The sequence below is a fragment of the Fusarium falciforme genome, chromosome 6 (genome assembly GCF_026873545.1).
Source record: "Fusarium falciforme chromosome 6, complete sequence".
NCBI classification, from domain to species: Eukaryota; Fungi; Ascomycota; class Sordariomycetes; order Hypocreales; family Nectriaceae; genus Fusarium; species Fusarium falciforme.
The window spans coordinates 1,119,241-1,139,500 of record NC_070549.1 but is presented as its reverse complement, the minus strand read 5'-3'; the positions used below and the strand labels follow the sequence as shown (position 1 = coordinate 1,139,500).

The following is a 20,260-nucleotide window of genomic DNA, read 5'->3' as shown; positions in this document are numbered from 1 at the left end:
TCATCATTGGACTTAATCGGAATTTTCAACTAAACAAGACTCAAGCTTGCGTGAAACCCCTCGCCCTTTGCTTGCTTCTGAGCTAGCCAAGTTGAACGCCCTATACACACCTCCCCATATGTACCACTACGCTCACTTTTTCTTCTTTTCAAGCTGAAGAGGGTCGGCGAGAGTGATTGACTTCTTCGCCAGGTCTATTGGTACTGGTCCAACCCACTCTATTCTGCTTTCTCCAGGCAGCACCCAGAGATCATAGAACTCACCACCGGGGTATTCGTCTGTTAAACGAAACTTCCCCCATCCAATAACTTTAGCCCAAGCTTTCTCTCCTCTAGATGCGTAGGTACTTGCTATACGTTCCGGCACTGGAGTTGTTGGCGGCATCTGGACCGTTACTCTCATGACGCAGTAGGAGGGGTCTTCGGGCCAGGGATTCTTGTCGGCGTTGATGAGTCGGACCAGCTTTGCGTCTACACTCGCGTCAGCCTCGGCGAACTCGGGATCTCTTGTTTTGTCATCTTTGTTGCTGTTCTTGTTCTCGACCTCAATCTCACTGATGAGTTTGTCCACAAACATCTCTGCGATCTCATCGTCAATGAAGACAGGGGGGGGTGTTGTTGGCCTGTTCAGGATCGTTACATGGCCAGGAGACGGCATCGATGAGTCGCTTGAACGGTTTCATGATGTTGATGGTGGATCGTGATGACGATATCGGTGATGGGTGTTGGTGGATGAAGGTCTTTGTGTTTCTTGGCAAGACTTGAGTGTTTATAAACAACATTTTGGGAACATGATGTCCAGGAGTAAGGCCATTGTTCACGTAGAGCCCTTTATAGCGTTGTTTAAGAAAACATTGATACCCAGTTTCTTTGAACAGAAGGCTTGATGCCACGTCTGAATGAATGTTGAAAGACAAAGACTCAAGGCGGGATGCATGAGCAACTCTTTGATACGATAGCATGACTCAAAGATGCTCTAACATAGTCCCGTGCATGCACTGCAGCTTGTGGTATGGGTGTAGTTCAAGACGGGAGTCAATGCAAATTGGCACTCATTTGTCTCTACCTACCCTGTGCTCAAGCCCTACACACGGGCGTTTCGAAGAACAAGAGCAAACGACCCAATATCGAGTGACTCGACAATGAAGTGAAAATTTAATAATTCCACCTCGCTTTCTAACCACACCAAATTGTGAGGGTTTTGTGTGAATGTGGCTGGGAAACACAAGTCACCCGTATCAAAACAGTGGATGCTATTCACACAGACTGTAACATGTGATACTTGGAGAGCCCGGAGGATTGATGGCCCGGCCCGGAGCTCAGGGGTTTATCAGATAATGGTCCGTGCGCTGAGGTGCGTTCGGGAGCGGATTGGCGCCCGCCAGCAGCAGATTGAGTCTCGGTACATGGTCTCAGGGGTTCAACATGCCATTCATGCCTGACATCAGGCCAAGCTCATGTACCAGTACAAATTAGAGTTGGACGATCTCCAACAACCGCAACGTGCCCTGTGTGCCTCCACTGGGTGAGTGAGGTCAGCTCCATCTCAAGCCTCCCAACACTCGTTGTCAATCTAGACTACATCACGATCGACAGCTCTCCTGATTAGCCAAGCGATATCCTTCTCCATACACGACGACGACCGAGTCACTCGAGACCTTCTCTCCCGCCGCCTACGCTCACGCGCATACTCGCACTCTCCACCGAACTCATTTCGCTCTCCGCAATAGCTCCTTTGTTCCTGACGACCGCGCGCTATCGCTATCGTTATCGCCGCATGCCTCGTTCGAGTCGCTCCGTCATGAAATTTAGCCATACCTCTATCGCGCCATAAACAACTACACGAACTCGACCTCAGCCCAAGGAAACCTATTTCTTCTGCATGTGTCTCGATCCCGATCGATCCGTTCACGTCCTGCGTCATCTCCCCGCGAACTTAACCCTCCTCCACGTCCCTGACGTCGCGACCTTGGGGAGTCGACCAAGCTTCGACACGGCCGGCCACAAGTCGAATGAATGCAACCTTTAAACCCATTCCTGGCCGCCTTCTTCAAGAGCTCCCTCCCAAGCCAGTGCACACCGGTTCATCATCACATCCTACTGGTCCCGTCGACGGATGTGCTTCTCACGTTCCGCGAGACCGAGAGCGGCTCAGCCCCCGCTGAGGTCATCGCCTCGGAGGACTTTCTCGCCAGTCATGTCCTCCGCGTGCCTGCTCCGAATGGAGCAGCAGGATCCAAGGACGGCGCCCAGAACCTGCGCGAGGTGAGAGGAAAGGCGAAGCAGTTCTCTACTCTGAACGGCAAGAGCGTGGTTATCAAGGACACATTCATATATAGCAACAAGGGTGCGTAAATTCAAACTGCGCCGCGCAAGCGTGCATTTGCTCACTGAATATAGGCTTCAAAACACTCGCGCAAGCTCAACTTCTCAACGACATTGTATTTTATCCCGACGTCTTTGAGCCACGACAATGGCTTCTCTACTTTATCTCCAGGCCCCTTGTAGGCATCTGGGAGGAGAACAAGATTGTTCCGGCCGTCTTCATTCCTGGCATTAGGAAGCGAAAGATGAACGAGCAGAAGCAGACATCCAACGCCGAATCGACCGAGAATGTCGCCCCACGCAAGAAGGACATCAAGAGCTTCCATGACCTACTCAACAACTTCCCCATGATCGCAAGGCAGATGCAGCCCGGCCTTGAGAAGCTGTTCCTCGAGTTCACCAACGTCTTCCGCAAGCCTCTACCTCCTCCGCCATCGGCCGAGCATATCCCAGACCCTGAACCGGATGGGCCTATTACCAGTGCCATGAAACGAGCTCGATCCAGCAGCATGTCGGCAAAGACGGGTACGGGCGATGATAGCAGGCTTCCAGTCATGGAAAACTTCTACGCCGAAGATGACGAGGACATTATGAGAGCATCACTTGAAACTGCCGTTACAGCTGCCATCGACCTTTTCCAAGGAGTCGACAAGCAGCAACTATCTTTGTTGGGAGCCACGACAGACCTGACAGGTCCTTTGGTTGAGAAGCTGATTGAGCGCTATGTCACGGAAAATGTTCACAATCAGCTTTTCCCTAGGCTAAACGCTCTAAAGCGACCATACGACCTAGAGCTCGAAGCAAAGATCAAGAAGATGCAGTTCATCGACATCTCTCAATTGGGTATTGGCATTGATGGTGGTTCCAAGGCGAAACATGACCTCATCATCCAGCTCGGGCCTGCCATCGAGGAGTTTAAGAAGATCTCTGCAGCTACATGCCCGCAGGTCATGCTGGGTCTCTTGCTGTCAACGATCAAGATTGTGTCGCAGCTAACAGACTCCTCCAAGTCACATACGGTGCCATCAGACTCGTCCTCGGAGAAGCCTATCATGACTGTTAACGCGGACACATTGGTCTCATTCCTTCTGTACGTTGTGATACGATCTCAGGTCAAGCAGCTCCAGGCTCGATTGATCTATGTCCGGAATTTTATCTTTATCGATGATGTCGACAGTGGCGAGCTGGGTTATGCCTTGAGCACGTTCGAAGCTGTACTGGCCTATCTAGTCCTCGACTCAGCGGGTTTGCGACGCGCAAGCCGAAGGAATAAAGCCCTATGGGATGCCGCAAAGACCGGAACTCTTGATGACCTCAAAAAGATCATGGAACCTGATGCCGCTGCTGCGGATGACGACGATTTGTCCGAATCTCCCATCTCAAGCCGTCGGCCATCGACTGCGTTGAGCCTTCAGAATGACACACGGTCTTCAGGCCCAACCAGGTCTCGGAGGTCCTCATTGGTCCTGTCACAGTACGAGCATTTCTCCCACGGCTCAGGGCTGAGCCATGTGTTTCCCTTCCAAGCAAATGGTGACAATGAGACACACTCACATGACTTTACGATACCCATACGAAGGGTGAAAAGGGTGTCCATGGACACTCGAAGTTTGTCGGAGGCGTCTGAGGTGTCTTTCCACTCCCGTACTGGAAGCATAGGCACGATTGGGAGCGCCCTGGAGGGAGACATCTCTGTTGCCCGATTGTCGCAAACCAACAATGCCTTTGGAGAATCTGTCCTCATGATGGCTATCCAAGCCGAACGAGCAGAGACGCTCAAGTACCTGCTTTCTCTGTCCGAGTACTTCCCTGCCTCCTTTGTTCTTGACGACATGAACAACGAGGATACCACCCTACTGAGCGCCGCCATCCAGCTCGGTAATGCGCAAATCATAGACATGACCATCAACTTTGTGATTTCGTCGACGACCCCCAAGCAGCTCACATCATATCTGGCGCAGCAAGACATCTGGGGGCGCAGTTGTGGTCATTATCTCTTCAACGCACCCTCATTAATCACACGAATCGGTCATTTGATACCATGGCGACAACGGGATAAGAACGGCCAAACACCCTTGTTCGCTCTTTGTCGATCTTACGACCACGGAAACTACCACGAGATGGTTGAAGCTGGGTTGAACGTAGCGGCGGCTTACCAGCGTGACGGACAACCCCTGCACATCGACGAGCACATCGACAATAAGGGGAACACGATACTGCACATTATGAATGATGCAGGTCTCGCCCTGAGGATCCTGCAGTACTGCGATGTCGACGTCAATGCGACGAACGATAAGAGATTTACGGCGTTGATGGTTGCTAGCAAATACGGCAGATATGACATGGTTCGCTCACTGTTTGCTGACCCAAGAGTGGACGTGGGAGCCAAGGAGATTAGAGGCCTCACAGCCGTTGAACTGGCAAAGGACGACGATGTACGTAACAAGATTGACGACCTTGCCCTCTTCAGCATGGCACCGGGGCCGGATGCCCGTATCACAGGAGTGGTCAGGGCATTCTTTGTGGAGGACGCAACCGTACGGTTGGTGTTAAAGTCGGCTGCACCAACGGACCACGACAGCTATACGGTCACGACTAGTCGCCGCTCGCTCTCTGATTTTGAGCACCTCCCAAACCTACTGGCACTTGAGAACCCGGCATCATGGATTCCATCGCTCAACGATGTGCGCTCGCCATTCCAAATACCGTCAAAGCCTTCGCGAGCGATCTTGCGGGACATGCAAGCTCGAGCGGACTGGTTCTTGAAGATCATGCTCATGCATCCGACATTCGCAACCCACGAGATGCTATGGGAGTTCTTTCTTGTGCCAGAGCTACAGCTGGATATGATGGAGCAGCGGACTCTTCTCAAGGCAGAGACCAGATCAGAGAAGGTGAGAGACGAGTATGAGCCAGTGGAGGATGTGAGAGAGGTGGAGCAGTTTGTCAACCATGCCCGAGAAATGATTAGGAGCGTCAACTACTCGACTAAGAGCGCAACGAGACGAGCCAACAACGTTGGGCTTGTGGTGGCAGGTACGTATTTCATGAGACGCCGTGCTCCAATGAACGGTGATGAACTAACAGTGCATCAGACATGTACGATTCGTCAGTGCTACTTCATCGAGCTGTTTCAACGCTGCAGTTCCTCCCCACCACGCACGTCGAGGCGTTTGAAACATATGTGCGGTCGATCGTGCCGACCCAGTCAAATGCTCAGGCGACTCTTCACTCGACACTCTTGGCACTGCAATCGACGGTGCAGGCTCTCTTGGCATCCCTGTCACGACCCCCGTCTCTCATATCTCAGATGAGAGCCGCGAAGCGTGAGGCTGATAGGAACTTTAACTCTCTCAACAAATCAAGGTGGCCCTTAGGGCTTTTGGATGATACAAGGCAAAGGCTATATGACGAGAAGGAAGAGCGAGCACGGAAGTCTCGGGAAGAAGCCGCCAACATCGCAAAGGAACTTCGGTACACACAGCAGACAGTAGCTGGAGAACTTGCAGGGTGGCAGGAACTACACGACAAGCTAGGTCGCCGGGCGATCCGGGAATTCGCGCGAGGAATGGTGGTGCAAGAGAGGATGAAGTTGGAGGGCATGATGAGGGCGCTCCGGAAAATCAGGACAGACAACGGAGAAGGGGAGACACATGCAGCGGGCAACGGGACGAGGTCACCAGCTTCTTCCTCACCGAGACGGGAGGCGACGGAAGCGCAACCGGCGGCGATGGATGAGTCGGAGGGCGGTGGCGAGGTTGGATAGTCGGGTAGCCTTGGGAGTGGATACATGGACTGTCAAATCCACGATATGGGGAACCAGGCAGACACAACACCAGGGAGACGCGTGATATGGGGAAAAGAGAGACGCGTTGGGTAGCTGCAGACCGCGACGGCAGCACAGACAAGACGAGTCGAGCTAAGCTCAGAGGCGATTTGCATGCGGGTCCTTGCACCTGGAACGAGGAGGGGCTAGGGATGTTGAGTGTACATCGAGTTACTTTGCGGAGGGAGGGAAGGACTGGATGGATACCCCGTGAGTTTGAGACATGTTTGGTTGGGGAGGAGGAGATGGATGGGAGAAGATAGCTTGGTGAGGCTTGCTCGTGTCTCCTGTGTAACCCCAAAGGCCACCTTTTTTACCATATACTAGTATTCGACGTTAGATATTTCTTGGTGGTCTGGTAGATTTGGATGGAGTTTATAGGCCTAATGTCTATATAGAATAATGGCCTTGAGGAGGGCGGCATATTGCTTTACATGCAGAGATAGCTGTATCTCGTGTTCTATGGACTTGATATCACGACATGGACAATGGCAATGACAATGAAAATGGAAGCTTAACCTGGACCACCAGACCACCATCGTCAGGCCTTCCCTTCAATCGTGCATACCCGAGAGACGCCTCACCGGAAAAAAGACAACGAGATGGACAGCTGGTCTGTAGCATGGGTGCTCAAAGAGGCAAGTGGAGCAGAGCAAGCTGCAGTAGGGACGAAAAAGGATTCAAAGGCTGGTCTGTTCGCGAAGATGGCGTTGCAGAGCCGTCAAAGCTGGGCGAAGAGCTAGGACAAGGATAGGGAATCGCCGAGGATCGAGTGAAACTTGAAACATGAAACCACAAGCAGCAGAAAAGCAGCAGACAGAGCTCGAGCTAGGGACGTACGGAAGGGAGCTAGAGAAGCAGAAGCCACGGTGCTGCAGAAGGCCACGAGCCACTCATTCCCTGCAACAGCTCGCGAGACACGGCCCGCCGTGGAGTAGGCGGAGGGGACGCGGAGCCGATTGGTCCACGGCGCGTGGTGTCCAGGCGCGTGGTTGCGAGCGAATGGGAGACAAGTTCAAGGGAGGACGACGTGGTGGTTACGCGCCGAGGCTTCTGGTGGTCTTTTTCTTCCCCACGAGAAAAGGGCGGGGGCGGAACAATGAGGCTGTGCTGGAAAAAAGAGCGAGAGACGGAGGAAGAAAGAGAGACACAGTGGGCCGAGGACAATCTCCGTAACCGCTGGCGGTGCGCTTCTTTAATATGAGGTCTCTACGGTGGAAGAACGGCGAGTGTTAGGCGCCCGTTCGAGGTTCACGACATAGATTAAACGCCGGCGGTTAAGAGATTGGCCGGGACCACTATGTAGACTGTGTCAAGGGGGACCCCTTAAAGAAAAGAGTGAAAGTCTGATGCTGCTTCTATTCTGAGGGTTGGGTTCATATTTTTTCTCCGATTGAGTGAGACAGACCTGTAGCCTTGTGTATGTGTATGTATGTGTATGTAATGTACTATGAGTTGGCCACTGGCGCTTATAGAGGGCATACAGATAGAGTACATGAAAAAAGAGCGGGGGACTCGCATAGACCCTGAAAGGAGGAGAGGGCTATGTCGGTTGTCCCTTGCAACGAAAATTGTGTATGAACGCGGTGTAGTAAATATTGGGAAGTCTTGAATTCACGACACGGTCATCTACTCAAGATGTGAGTCGCGTCTTCAACTTCTGTCGCGTCTGTTCCAGCTTCTCGCAATGGACGACAGCTTCTTGTGGAGCGTTGAGCTAAAAAGCTGCCCTAGCTTGCCGAAGGTCCAGGATCTAAAAATGAGTCATAGGCGCCCGGCCATTCAGCGACCGGGGTCGTGCAGCAACGGGGCCAAGCCCAGAATCCTTGGCCCCGGGATCCGTGGATCATGCCGTGTGGATGGGAATATTTGGGTGTGAACCGGGGGCCGGGGTCGCACAGTCCACTTCTTGGTCTCGCACTTGGACCACGCACCCAAGCGCCCGCTGTGGGTACAGTGTCAATATCATTGGGCCGGCGAATCACGGCCCTGTCTGTACATGTCTGCATCGCCAGATCTCGTTCTGTCAACTTACACCAAGAAGACAGCGACAGTAGCGCGCGTGTGGTCCCCCCCGCGCGTCGGCAGACAAAGAAGAGACGTGTTTCACATCATTCTCTTGCGTGTTTGCCATGTTTCTTGTTTCGTCCAGTTCGGATGGGTCCCCTGCCGGCCAGCCGCCCATCGCCAACCATTTGCTCTGCACTGCTTTGTAACGAGCATAAGAAGACGGCCTCGCCCTGGGTCTCATTTCTCATACTCGCTCGGTTCATCATCAGCCTGTCTTTTACCAATCATCTCATCCTTCTCCTTTTCCTTTTCTCCTGTGCTTTTGTGGTCCGGTATCACTTGCTCGTCGTCTCATTCCTCGCACCATAATCGTCCGTCCGAACCAACAAAAAGACAACACACAAGGCCATCTCTCTGTCTCTCAAGCCTCACGAACCGAGGCATCTTGCTCTCTGAAACTCCCCATACTCGCCGTTTCACGATTGCATCTCACCTGCTGGAGCTGGCCTCCTAATCCCTGACCTTGATACAACACCACCTGCATCGATAGACATACGACCACTAATACCAACCGCCCAACATGTCTGCGTAAGCCATCCCATCCCACATTATATCTTTTATACCAAACCACTAACTCTCCCTTTCCCAACAGTCTGGCAGTCGACATGCCCTTCGACTTCAACTTTCCTTCGGCCTCGATTGAGCGCCCAAGCCCGCCTCCAGCTATGCCCGTAGTGCCCTTTGACCAGGCTCTCCTCGACATGGCGTATGCTTCGGCCTCTGCTAATGCTGCCGGCCACATTTCCGGCCACTCTCGTTCATCTTCAAAGGTCTCGGTCTACTCCACCGCCTCTGCCGAGTCCGACCCGGAATCTCTTGCTTCCCGTCTCACCACTCCCCCCCGTGCTTCACCTCCTGTCCGCCAACATGGGCCTCTTCTGCTCCCCAAGATCCGCTCCCAGGACCAGGACATTGACGCTACTCCCTGTGGTCACTACCGCATGACGACGCCTCCTGCCCCCAGGCCATCCCGCCACACTCGCAGTTACACCAACCCCGAGTCCATCCACGCCATCACCTTTGACTCTCCCGCCACTGTTGCCTCTGTCAACACTTCATTCTCTAGCCAAACCGACGATCTGTCCGGAGCTCTCCTTACTTCCCCAGCCAACTTTGCCACTCATGTCTCGGGCTCTTCCCACTCGCGTCGTGCCTCCAGCCTCGACAACACCACTCTTGACAAGTATGGGTACCCAACCTACCGTCAGATGCCCACATACGTTCCTATCGCTACTCCTCAGCCTCAGTCTGACTATGGATTCGCTTCATACAACTACAGCCCTCGTTCTCAGTCCCCCTTGAGCATCTCTACTACTCCGGACCCCACCCCCAACACCAACCTCATCAGCTTCCTTACTTGCTCCAACCCTGCAGCCTCACTGGTCCGCACCATCTCATTCCCTCTTCGCGATGCTACTACTAAGCACTTCTGGTGGGACGTCCGAAACATTCGCTCTTGGTCCTCCTTCAACGCTGCCACCATCCTCTCTCTTCCTGGTGCCACTGCTGTGCTCACATCGCCCGTCCCGGCTTCTCTGCTCCCTCAACCTGCCTTTACTTCGCGCCACCCCGAGACTGAGGCTGCCCTCCACTCCATCTACGCCTCCTACTACCTCCCCAAGCTGAACTCGGCCCTGGCCATGTCCTCAACCCGCCCACTGCACCTGTCTGTGCCCCCCAAGACTTCTGGCCTCAATGACCTCGTGTTTGTCGCCAATGGTGCTGGCGAGTCTGCCACTGCCGCTGCCATGTTCGGCGGCAAGCCCACTGCCCGTGTTGTCGGCCTTGTCCGAAGCTTCGACCGCTTCAACACTGGCATGCGCGTCGAGGGTAACATCAAGCGGGTCGAGTACCTTCGCGGCCTCGCCGCCATCCACCATGCTATGCGCGAGCATGGATGCCGCTACGGCTTCATTCTTACCGAGATCGAGCTGGTTCTCGTTCGCAACGGTACTGAGACTACTCCATTCTTTGGTGACCTCGAGGTCACCTCTGTCCAGCTTGCCTCATCCGCGCCTGAGGGAGATGCCTCCACTCTCCCCCATGAGACACCATTGACTGCATGCCTCGCCCTCTGGGGCCTGTGCCAGCTCGCCAGTGACGACACGCCTGCCGGACAGGCTCACTGGCGCGCCGAGATTGGTGCTCCCGCCGAGGGAACCCGTCGCAAGGCCCAGCCCCGAGACTCGTGGATCCCCCAACCTCAGCTGGCTGAGAAGCGGGAGGCCAAGCGGAGTCGCGGCTGGGTCTGGCCCGAGGATGCCATTGGCCGCAAGGAGCTTGGAAAGCGAGGTGTTCGATACGGCGGCATCTAAGATGGTTTCTTTGATAGAAACATCAACGCCTGGTTGCGAATGATGATTGAACGCTGACGATCGCCTCGGGAATGGATGAATTGGATAGAAAAAGACAATGATGATGTCACGAATAAATAGCCTGTGTTTTTTCTTCTCTCTGTAATTCCTTTAGTATTTAATCAAATCAACAAAAACTTGTCCAAATCTAGCAGGTCCTTTTATTCCTCGTCGTGTCAACTTGCCCATAGCTTTTGACTATGCCTTGTCAAGTGGGTGCTTTACTGCGAGATCTACAAACCCAACTCCCAGAAGTAACTAGCCTTAGAAGAAACGGCACCAAACCAAGTATAAGTTGAGTTATTTACACCGCTGCCCACGCGTACGGGATCCGATCGTCGCCCCCCAGAATAGGAATCCACCAAGCACGTCCCAGCTTTCAACTAGTAAACTCAACTACACGCTACTACGTGAACTTCCACTTTCAGTTTCCAGCTCTTTAGCTGGGGTTGGCCTCAGCTCCCTGTGCATGGCAGATCTCTTCACAGTAGTACGTGATCTTTCAAACACGTTAGATCTGGAGTCAGTTTTGGGAAAAAGACTTCTTACCTCGTCACCACCAATGTGCCAGCCAGCAGAGTTACAGTATGTGCCATCCTGTACAACCGTTAGTCAAGTAGAAACTCGTTAAGTGGAAGAGGACTTACAAAGGTACAGTCAGGGCACTGATCCCACTGGTTATCACCTGTGTTGCGGTTCCTGTAGGCCTCGCAGGCACACTTGGTGGCATCTGGGAGCATCTCAAACTCCTTTGCCCAAGTGTAGCTGACGCTGAAGGGGGTACCGCCGATGGAGGAGTACTTTCTGCCAGTGACGCACACTGCAACGTTGTGCAAATCGGCAAAGACTCTGGAGGCAAGTTAGCAAGCCTCCAAGTGTTGGCTTAACGGGAGAGACTGACCCGCTGATGAGGGAGAGGAGAGCGGTGATGGTGGTGTACTTCATGTTGAACTGTTGAAAAGTTTGATGAGGGAGAGAAGAAGAGAGAGAGAGAGAGAGAGAGAGAGAGAGAGAGAGAGAGGGAGTGCTACTTCGGTTAGTCTTCAAGATAATGATCCGGGCTCAACTCGGTATATAACACCCCATGAGCCATATCGTTTACAATCCTTCAAAGTCAACCAGATTACTCAATGGAGTCACCGCCTCGTATTCATCAAATCCCCCCACGACTGGTGTTTCACGATGGCCTCCTCAACTATGCCTCTCGAGGATACGATATCAAACCACGCGGCCACGTTATCAGCCTTACCTTCTTAAAACAGACAAGACTTATCTCTACGTCATGAAGATCTTTAACAAAAGACGGCAAAAAGGCAACGGCGTTTCCGAAAATCAATGCGATGGCCCTTGCAATCCTCCGCCGCTCTTATCCCAAGATGAAAACCGAAACAAGATCTACATCTGTTGGCATTGGTGGAAGTATAAGCCCCCACCTAGTGAGGACCGTTTAGGATCTCTATCTATCCAGTGACGTCTCTTGACGCGCGGTTTAGAGTTTGGCAGGTGACAAGGGGGGTTGTTGGCAGGGGTTTTGTGAGATGGGCGGAAACCTTGACAGGGGGTTGTTTCTAGAAGGACGATAGATGAGGAAAGTTGAGAGACGGATCGTAATCTACAATGGAAAAGACGGCATCTCTATCTCGTAATGGAATCAACTCATGAAGCGCAGTCAACAGGATGGGGCTCGTATAGGTTTTGTGATATAATACCTTGGGTTGAGACGCGATGAAATTCAGAAAAGAGCAGTTACACAGCAGACCATCTCTCTCTTCTACTAAAGTCCTTTCTCTCAACACTCTTTGTCTCTGTCAATATGCTCTCCTCCAGTTTCCTGGGCTTGGTCCTGGCTACCACTGTTAGTGCTGCTCCCTTCCATGGACTGAACAGCACCAAGTGGACTCCGGAGCACATCCTTCAGCCGGAAGAGGTCATCCTCTACGGTGAAGGCCGCAGTAAGTGACACATCCCACCTCACATTGGTTTGATTTTCCTTGGCAAAACTTTGTATCCTCTACCATGGTGCTTAGAATACTGACAAGATAACAGTGGAGGTTGTCCATGAGAGTGTCTATCACAGCCTCATTGCATCCGACGGTATCTCGGAGGACATCCCAGAAGTCCCTGAAGCCTTCCCTGCCCCCTCCCACCCCTTCAAGGCTCCCAAGTCCAGCAACGACAGCTCTCTCTCGAAGCGTCAGTGTGACTTGACCACGGCTGTCGTCACAGACCGCTCAGAGACCTTTGTCGACTGGGACGTGCAAATGTCCCCCGTCATCATCGGCACCGGCGACGGCATCACCGTCTCCGTCACCTCCGGTTACAGTGTCAGCAACAGCGTGAGCGTCAGCGGTGGCGCAGACTGGACCGTCGTCAAGGACAAGCTTGGCCTATCTTTTGGTGTCGACTACAGCCGCACCTGGACTTCCTCTGCGAGCATCAACATTGCTGCCAAGGTTGCTGACGGTTACTCGGGAGTCATGATCACCAAGCCTATCAAGACTAGAAAGTATGGCAGGGTCTTGAAGGGTTGCATTGGCTCGCAGACCGAGTCGGGTACCTTCTCTGCTGATTCCTTTGAGGAGAAGGAGTATGCTGGTATCAAGTGGGTTTCTGGTAAGATACGATGCTGCTTCTGGCTAATATGGTTTAACTAACTGCCTGGTAGGTGCCATTACTCTTTGCTCCAAGAAGGAGTTTCCTCTTTCTCGCTGCACCGGAAGTGGCAACTTTGTCTAAACCCAAGACATCAAAGTTGAGCACAAACATGTGCCCCATAAAGACAGTTGGCTCAAACATGGAGGTTGGATGTGGAGGGGAAGGTGGCTTGATAGCGAGGGTATATAGAATGTATAGAAGCTTCGTGTTTCATCAAACAAAAGCCGTCATCGTATAGGGGTTAGTACATCAGTTTGTGGTCAACTTGAAGCACTGAAAACGCAAGTTCGAGTCTTGCTGACGGCAAAACAATTTCTTTTTTGCCATTTCATGATGCTATAAGGTTCTGCCATGCAGGATTCTCAGATCATGATGTGTCATTCTCATGCAGGGAACGAGGGGGACCAATGGGTGGAGCAGGGTCAGGTTCTGCATGTTCGATTTCTCCGAATCATTTGCTTGCTATTAGGTCTAAACCAGGGCATATACTCTAGATGAAAGGGTCGTGGATTCGGTTGCTTTTTGTAGAGATGTCATCTCCTGTCAGATATGGTTGGGATGGCGAATATCAGATTTTTGTCGTCATCGACCTCCGCCGCCACAACAATGATAAGCCCTTTCCGACTTGCCCCAAATAAAATCTGAGTAATTGATAGTTTAGCACTTACATCTCTTAATTCTGTGGCTATAGGGAGCTATCCAGGCTGTCCTGTTAACCAAGACACTGGAAGAAAATACATTGTGATCGACTTGGACCGGTGGCCCTCCAGCACATGCCAGCGTAGAGAGGGTCCAAGGGCTTTGTTTCAAACACCAGTCTAACTAAGGCTGGTCATTCTTGTTGCGGCCCAGTTACAACTATGTTATACAACATAGAGTAATCAGCAGGTTTCACTCATCACAGCGTAATTGGCTGTGGTGTTGTTATTCTGGACAGGCTGGGGCAAGATCAGCAAATGCCAAGTTTCGTCTAGTCCTTTGTTCCTGTTTATACAGATATGGGTGATGAAATTATCCCAAATGTACTTTGTTCAACTTTCAACAAGTCCGAGAAGTTTGGAAAACCCTCAACTGCTTTCATTTAAGCGTCTCGAGTACACCAATGTCAGGTTTTGCTAACTTGCGGAAATACTTCAAGGTCGACAGGATGTATTAGAGAAGAGTTCTAGTGAAAAGCATGTCAAGGCCGTAGCATTTTCTTAGATACCTCTGAAAACTTTACTATTTACGAAATGGTAAGACTAAAGGGCGCGGAACAAGGATTAACATCCCCAACTTGAGCTTTCTAGAGACTCCTTCAGCAGATTGAAGCTTGGGAGACTTTGGAAGCTCTTATTGCATCTCATGGAACTGCTGTTCAGTTGCAAGTCTCGTCAGTTGGACATATTCCACTTCTTTCTCACGTGATAACCTTCAAACAAACACCCAATGTTATGTGTATAGCTTAAGCCCACTGAACGGCAGAAGCCACCAATTTCTCCTGTGCGGTTAACACCCAGACGGCGTCTTGCTATCTTGACATGGTGGCCGCTGGCTTTAAGCTATGAGGCAACCTCTAACAAACAGCTCCGCGGAGCGTACCGCCCAGTACTGTGTCTGACGTCTAGGGTCTGATGGTTCCTTGCCTTCAAAACTGTGTGTGTTCGAGGCCGCCTCTGCCAGAAATGGCCAGCTACGAGGCTTTGAACAATAACCGTTTGATGAGACAGATGACCAGTAACTACAAAGTAGTGAGATGCCGTTATTAACCATCTACGAAAGAGCTCCCATTCTAGTCGGTCGCCAACTGCTAGGCCCAAGAGGCCTTTCAGCTGAGAGTCTGTTGTGCGTGTTTACAAAGATCACATCGGCCCTCGTACACTCCCTCTCCACTCTCCTCATTTCCTGTCACTAGGTTCAAAATGCTGTGCTATAAGCTTCTGACACTTTTCACTGCTTTGGCTGTGACTGGGGCCAAGGCCTCTTCATGCAGGCCTAGTTATGCCACCTCCCTCACATCGAAAGCCTCAACAACCCAGTCAACCACCAGACTTCACCATCTTGACGACTCAAACCTCATCTGCGCCCACGACAACAACATCGATTGAGTCCCTCTGCAAATCCGACCCCGACTTCCGCAAGTGTCCCAACCCAACCCCCCGAGCTCAACGCCCTTCGCGACCACCCTGCGTTTCGGCTCAGGGCTTCTGGAGGAGTGCTGCGCTGAGACTCCAGATGTTCCAGGATCTGAGCTTGGACGAGTGTATCCAGAAGTGCTCTCAAGACTCAGAGTGTGTGGCGTGATTCAGTGAGGGCCTGGGCAGTACTGTAACATCTTCAAGGGCCGTCTCGCCGACATCTTGCCCGTTTAACCCTCAGCCAGTCGGACGAAGATTTTGCGAAAAGAATGCTTGGAGTGTGCCTGACAATAGCGTTTGCGAAAGATCGACAGCGGATCTAAACATCGTTCCAGAGGTATGACAAGACACGCAAGATACATGGCCGTCCATTCAACAATTGATCACAGCAACATGCAGACACGGGGAGCATAACAAAGTTTGACTTCATCACATCGTTGCATTTAACTTTTGTCTATAGAATTAAATACGACCAGTGGCAGGATGTTGTTCATTTAACCCTTGGCGGCACCAGCCTTGATGTGAAGAATGTCACCATCCTCCACGACATACTCCTTACCCTTGGTCATGACCTTGCCCTTGGCCTTGACCTCGGACTCATCACCGAGCTCCTTCAGGGTGTTGTAGTTGAAAACGAGAGCCTGGATGAAGGTCTTCTCGAAGTCAGTGTGGATGACACCGGCAGCCTGGGGGGCCTTGGTGCCGTTGCGGATGGTCCACGATCGAACCTCATCAGGTCCGACAGTGAAGAAGCTGCCCAGCTGCAGGGTCTTGCGCATCTGGAGAATAACCTTGGGCAGAGCTGAGTCGGCGCCAACGTTCTTCTGCTCCTCCTTGGCCTCGGCCTCGGTCTCGAACTGGGTGAGACGAGACTCGTAGGACACGGAGATGGGGATAAGAGGATCGCCCTTGGCGTTCTCGTTGATCCACTCGACAATCTTGGGAAGATGCTTGTTCTTCTTTCGGATAAAGTCCTTCTCAGACAGGTTGACGAGGTACACAACGGGCTTGGCCGTCAGGAGGAAAAGAGGGTTGATGACCTCGACCTATACGAGCGGGTCAGCATATGCTCGATGACCATGATCCAAAACGAAATCAGGTAGAAGATGTTGCTATCAGAGTAAAGTTTATCTCACAATGCCTCTAAGCGTTATTTAGGTGAGGCATTCGACGAGCTGGGATTAGATCAGGCCGATAGGCCTTTTGTCATCATGCAAGCAGGGGGCAATGAAATGAGAACAATTGGAAAAGTCTTACCTCCTTGGGTCCCCAGTTGCCCTTGCGGACATCCTTGCCATCGTTAAGCCAAGCCAGGATCTTCTCAATGATCTCCTGCTCTTGACGGGCCTTCTTCTGCTCCAGACTCTGTCCACCCATGCGTGTCTTCTTCTTCTGGTTCTCGAGAGCCTTCTCAACAAACTCAATATCCTTGAGTCGCAGCTCCTCGCTGATGATATCGAGATCACGGGTGGGGTTCACGTCACCCTCAATGTGAATAATCTCGGCATCGTCGAAGCAACGAACCACCTGGAAGATGGCATCGACAGCACGAATGTGAGACAGGAAAGCGTTTCCAAGACCGGCGCCGGTGGATGAGCCGCGGGTCAGACCGGCAATATCGTAGACGGTCAAGTTCGCGGGGACAACCGACTTGGGCTTGTACTTCTCGACCAGCCAGTCGAATCGGTCATCGGGGACGATGACACGAGCTTCCTCGGGGTCGATTGTGGCATAAGGGAAGTTCTTGATGCTGTCAGCACCCCGGATCTAAGGGCGACGGGCGGCGAGGGGCTTCATACAGCTGGGTTACCAAGGTTGCACTTGGTGATGGCCTGGAAGAGGGTTGATTTGCCGACGTTGGCCAGACCGACCTGATTTGGGTGTTAGCACGCGATCAAGATGGCATGACGATTGTCAGTGGAGGGGTAGCATACAATACCACTCTTCAAGTTGTTACCGGGCCTGCCCAGCGGGATCTTCTCCTCGACAACCTGCTTCTTAGGAGGCATCTTCTTTCGTGACTTGGCGTAGTTGCGACGTTGAACAAAAACGACCAGGCCGAAGCGCGAAGATGATGGAACGTGTCCAAGAGCTGCAGAGCTTGCTGCGCGGGGTGCGAAGTGAGGGGAGATAGAAGCGAAGGTGAGAGTAGAGGTAAAGGGCTTCGTGGTGAAGAGATTGGTTGGCTAGTGCCAACCTCGATTGCCCTGGACGGCTTCGAAACGAGAGCGACGTCAAGGGAAGAGAGAAAAGGGGAGGGAAAAGTGAAGGAGAAGAAATTTCTCTTTTTATTTGCGAGACGGAGCTTGCGAGATGAGATGAGAATTTGTTCCACCCCACCTTGGCTGGTAAGAGAGGTTGGGCCCCGCCAAGTTTTCGGTTACGCGGAGAAGCTATTGATCCGGATGAGAACCGAGGACAACGTCATTGGCTGACGAAAGCAGCCGATGTCGTAGGCAGGCACGACCGTGCGCAGAAAGTGAAAGATGGACCCTTGGAATTCCTGTGACGCTTACGCTGTACGCGGATAAAATGCCTGAGGTGGTGAGTGGCAGTGAATCACAGCGGGTAGCGGCAGCCTGGGCCTGGAGACAATCAGGTACTGTGCCTTAGCTAGGTTTGGAGGCGCTGCAGCTTGCTTCGCCGAGGATTTGATTGTCAAAACCAACGTCGATCTAGCCGGGCCGGACACCTCCGCTTTCTTGTCCTTCAAACTTCCTTCTTCATTGTTCATGATCGCATTTGGCTAGATTCTTGTCTTGGGAGATCTTCTTTGCTCTCTTGAAGCCACCAACCCTCCGCGCCATCCACCATATATTCGTACAGTGTCCCGGCCGCCCCGCCTTCACGCTACACCATCAACCCCAAGCTCTCCGACGCACTCTGACGTCGCATCGTCGCATCTATCGCGACGCTTTTCGCGCCAACTCTTATCATAATGCCTCGGCCTAAAAAGAGCTCATCGGTGAGCAGATCTCACCGATCAACGCTATCGCTACAAAAGACCGAGATAACCATCCATGTCTACGACCTTCTCCCGGTGAGACAAGCTCCCCAACCCCAACCTCATGACGAAGCTCTAACCCGTGTGCCATTGATAGCCCGGCCGCCTCTCCTCGGTGCTATGGACAGTCGGCGCCTCACTCCTTCATTCTGGCGTTGTAATCAACGGCAGGGAATACGCTTACGGTGGACACGACAAGCGAGGGCTTACAGGCGTGTACTGGACAAAGCCCAGAACCGAGCCTCCCGGAGGCACATTTCGATGCGAGATCCTACACGGCTTCACTCTTGCGAGCGATCAGGAGATTGATGCGACACTTCGGGCGGCCTCGGACGAGTTCCTCGGTACCTCGTACAACCTTCTAACAAAGAACTGCAACCACTTCACATCATATCTATGCAAGAAGCTCACAGGCCAACCCGGCCCGTCTTGGCTAAACCGCGCCGCCAGTATCGGTGTAGCGTTGCCATGCGTCGTCCCGCGAGACTGGATCGAGCCCCCCGAATACGATACCAGCGATGGCGCACTCCTAGACGATTACGATAACTCGGATGAGCATTCCCGCATGTTGGGAGCATCTGCTCCGCATCTCTTGACAGAGAGCAACGATGGCAGCATATATGATGAAGAATGGGATAGTGAAGAGGAGAGAAGGCGTGGTGGTAGTGGCAAAGGAAAGCAAGCCGTGCGGGACTCGGACGGACGACGACTGCCCCCCGCTGAAAGACTTCCACGCCGATAGGACTGGGAGTCATGATCTTGGGTATGCATTGCAGCCAATTTGGCTGTGTCACTTTGTTTTGGTGTTTGGAGTTGGGCGGCTCCTTCAACTCGGTCAGCACGATACCAATGGTTTTAAGTTGGGGCAGATTCATTCGCTAGGAACTTGCAGGTCGGCGCAAGTTAGGTCTTGTTCATTTGTATAGTAGTCGTACAGAGTATGAATAGTACATTCACTTCCAACCTCTTGCGGCTGAAGCATCAAACAGTATAAACCCGAACAACCCAGTTCCAGCCCACTTACAGACGTCTGGGCTTCTCGCTTCTGGTTCCGGCGAACTTGATTCTTGTGGAATCGGCCACACGGACAATCTTGTCACGCAGGACCTTGCCCTCTGGGCTCATCAGGACCTTGAGGGCCGCCTCTCGTCCCTGACCGAAGCCTCGCAGCACCACCTCCAACCGGTTCATCTTCATGGGCCAGCCGGTGTGGATCAATCGCTCCAAGACATACTTTGTGAGGGAGTAGGCGGAATCGAATGTGCCGCGTCGAGACTTGCGGAAGCCAATGTTGCCGGCCGAGAGGGAAATGATGGGTTCGCGGTTGGGCTTTGTGCAAGTGATGTGGGTGTTGTGCTTGTGCGAGTAGATGTGGAAGTGGAATGGCTCGAGATCGTCCTCCTTGGCTTGTGCTGCACGCATGGCCCCTCCTCCAAGAGGGCTCATGTCGAGATTGGTCTTCTTGAGGGCCTTGAGGGCGAGGCTCTGGGAAAGACTGGCCATGGCATTGTTCTGGGGCGTCTGGGCGGCGTTCGGCTGTGACTTGCCGTAGATGCTCTGGAGGAACGACGAGGCGCTGGGTTGGCCCAGGACCCTCTTCCGGGGTGCTCGAGGCGGAGGAGGTGGGAGATCATCATCGCGGCGGGCACTCGTCTGTGAGATTGGGCGGGCAATCTGGAAGGAGGACTTGGAGGCGGTGGCTCGGGGGGCCCGGAGGATCGATTGCGCCGCGAGGCGACTCGTCAATGGCCGGCTCATCTTGTGCGCATTGCCTGGTCGTGAACTAACGAGCGAATCTTTGATGGTGGTGTCGGCTCCTGCCAATTTTTCCTCCGATCCAATGCTCCAACGGGCCGGGGTCCGGCGGTTCTGCCGAGGCTTTGCCGTCTCGCCCGCCTTCCTCCCGCCCC

General features: G+C 52.7%; 8 protein-coding genes across 8 annotated transcripts; 4 read left to right on the top strand and 4 right to left on the bottom strand.

Annotated features, from left to right (window-relative positions):
* Positions 1–132: 132 nt before the first annotated feature.
* Positions 133–657, bottom strand: NCS54_00790500 (Hypothetical protein; the record flags this gene model as incomplete). Its single annotated transcript, XM_053153309.1, has 1 exon — positions 133–657. The coding sequence occupies one exon, from the start codon at positions 655–657 to the stop codon at positions 133–135; it is 525 nt and encodes a 174-aa protein (XP_053009284.1).
* A 1,358-nt stretch (positions 658–2,015) lies between these two features.
* On the top strand, positions 2,016–6,090 carry NCS54_00790400 (Hypothetical protein; the record flags this gene model as incomplete). The annotated part of the gene is made up of 3 exons (XM_053153308.1): positions 2,016–2,346; positions 2,400–5,360; positions 5,420–6,090. The coding sequence occupies 3 exons, from the start codon at positions 2,016–2,018 to the stop codon at positions 6,088–6,090; spliced, it is 3,963 nt and encodes a 1,320-aa protein (XP_053009283.1).
* Positions 6,091–8,740: 2,650 nt separating this feature from the next.
* Positions 8,741–10,535, top strand: NCS54_00790300 (Hypothetical protein; the record flags this gene model as incomplete). Its single annotated transcript, XM_053153307.1, has 2 exons — positions 8,741–8,748; positions 8,813–10,535. 2 exons carry the CDS (start codon positions 8,741–8,743, stop codon positions 10,533–10,535), a joined length of 1,731 nt encoding a protein of 576 aa, XP_053009282.1.
* A 478-nt stretch (positions 10,536–11,013) lies between these two features.
* NCS54_00790200 (Hypothetical protein) lies at positions 11,014–11,519 on the bottom strand (the record flags this gene model as incomplete). The annotated part of the gene is made up of 4 exons (XM_053153306.1): positions 11,014–11,073; positions 11,124–11,171; positions 11,222–11,423; positions 11,476–11,519. The coding sequence occupies 4 exons, from the start codon at positions 11,517–11,519 to the stop codon at positions 11,014–11,016; spliced, it is 354 nt and encodes a 117-aa protein (XP_053009281.1).
* Positions 11,520–12,387: 868 nt separating this feature from the next.
* NCS54_00790100 (Hypothetical protein) lies at positions 12,388–13,310 on the top strand (the record flags this gene model as incomplete). The annotated part of the gene is made up of 3 exons (XM_053153305.1): positions 12,388–12,526; positions 12,621–13,187; positions 13,240–13,310. The coding sequence occupies 3 exons, from the start codon at positions 12,388–12,390 to the stop codon at positions 13,308–13,310; spliced, it is 777 nt and encodes a 258-aa protein (XP_053009280.1).
* Positions 13,311–15,840: 2,530 nt separating this feature from the next.
* On the bottom strand, positions 15,841–17,355 carry NCS54_00790000 (Obg-like ATPase 1; the record flags this gene model as incomplete). The annotated part of the gene is made up of 4 exons (XM_053153304.1): positions 15,841–16,392; positions 16,604–17,089; positions 17,146–17,217; positions 17,281–17,355. 4 exons carry the CDS (start codon positions 17,353–17,355, stop codon positions 15,841–15,843), a joined length of 1,185 nt encoding a protein of 394 aa, XP_053009279.1.
* A 929-nt stretch (positions 17,356–18,284) lies between these two features.
* On the top strand, positions 18,285–19,092 carry NCS54_00789900 (PPPDE domain-containing protein; the record flags this gene model as incomplete). The annotated part of the gene is made up of 2 exons (XM_053153303.1): positions 18,285–18,386; positions 18,448–19,092. The coding sequence occupies 2 exons, from the start codon at positions 18,285–18,287 to the stop codon at positions 19,090–19,092; spliced, it is 747 nt and encodes a 248-aa protein (XP_053009278.1).
* Positions 19,093–19,370: 278 nt separating this feature from the next.
* NCS54_00789800 (Hypothetical protein) lies at positions 19,371–20,159 on the bottom strand (the record flags this gene model as incomplete). Its single annotated transcript, XM_053153302.1, has 1 exon — positions 19,371–20,159. The coding sequence occupies exon 1, from the start codon at positions 20,106–20,108 to the stop codon at positions 19,371–19,373; it is 738 nt and encodes a 245-aa protein (XP_053009277.1). The 5' UTR covers positions 20,109–20,159.
* Positions 20,160–20,260: the final 101 nt, after the last annotated feature.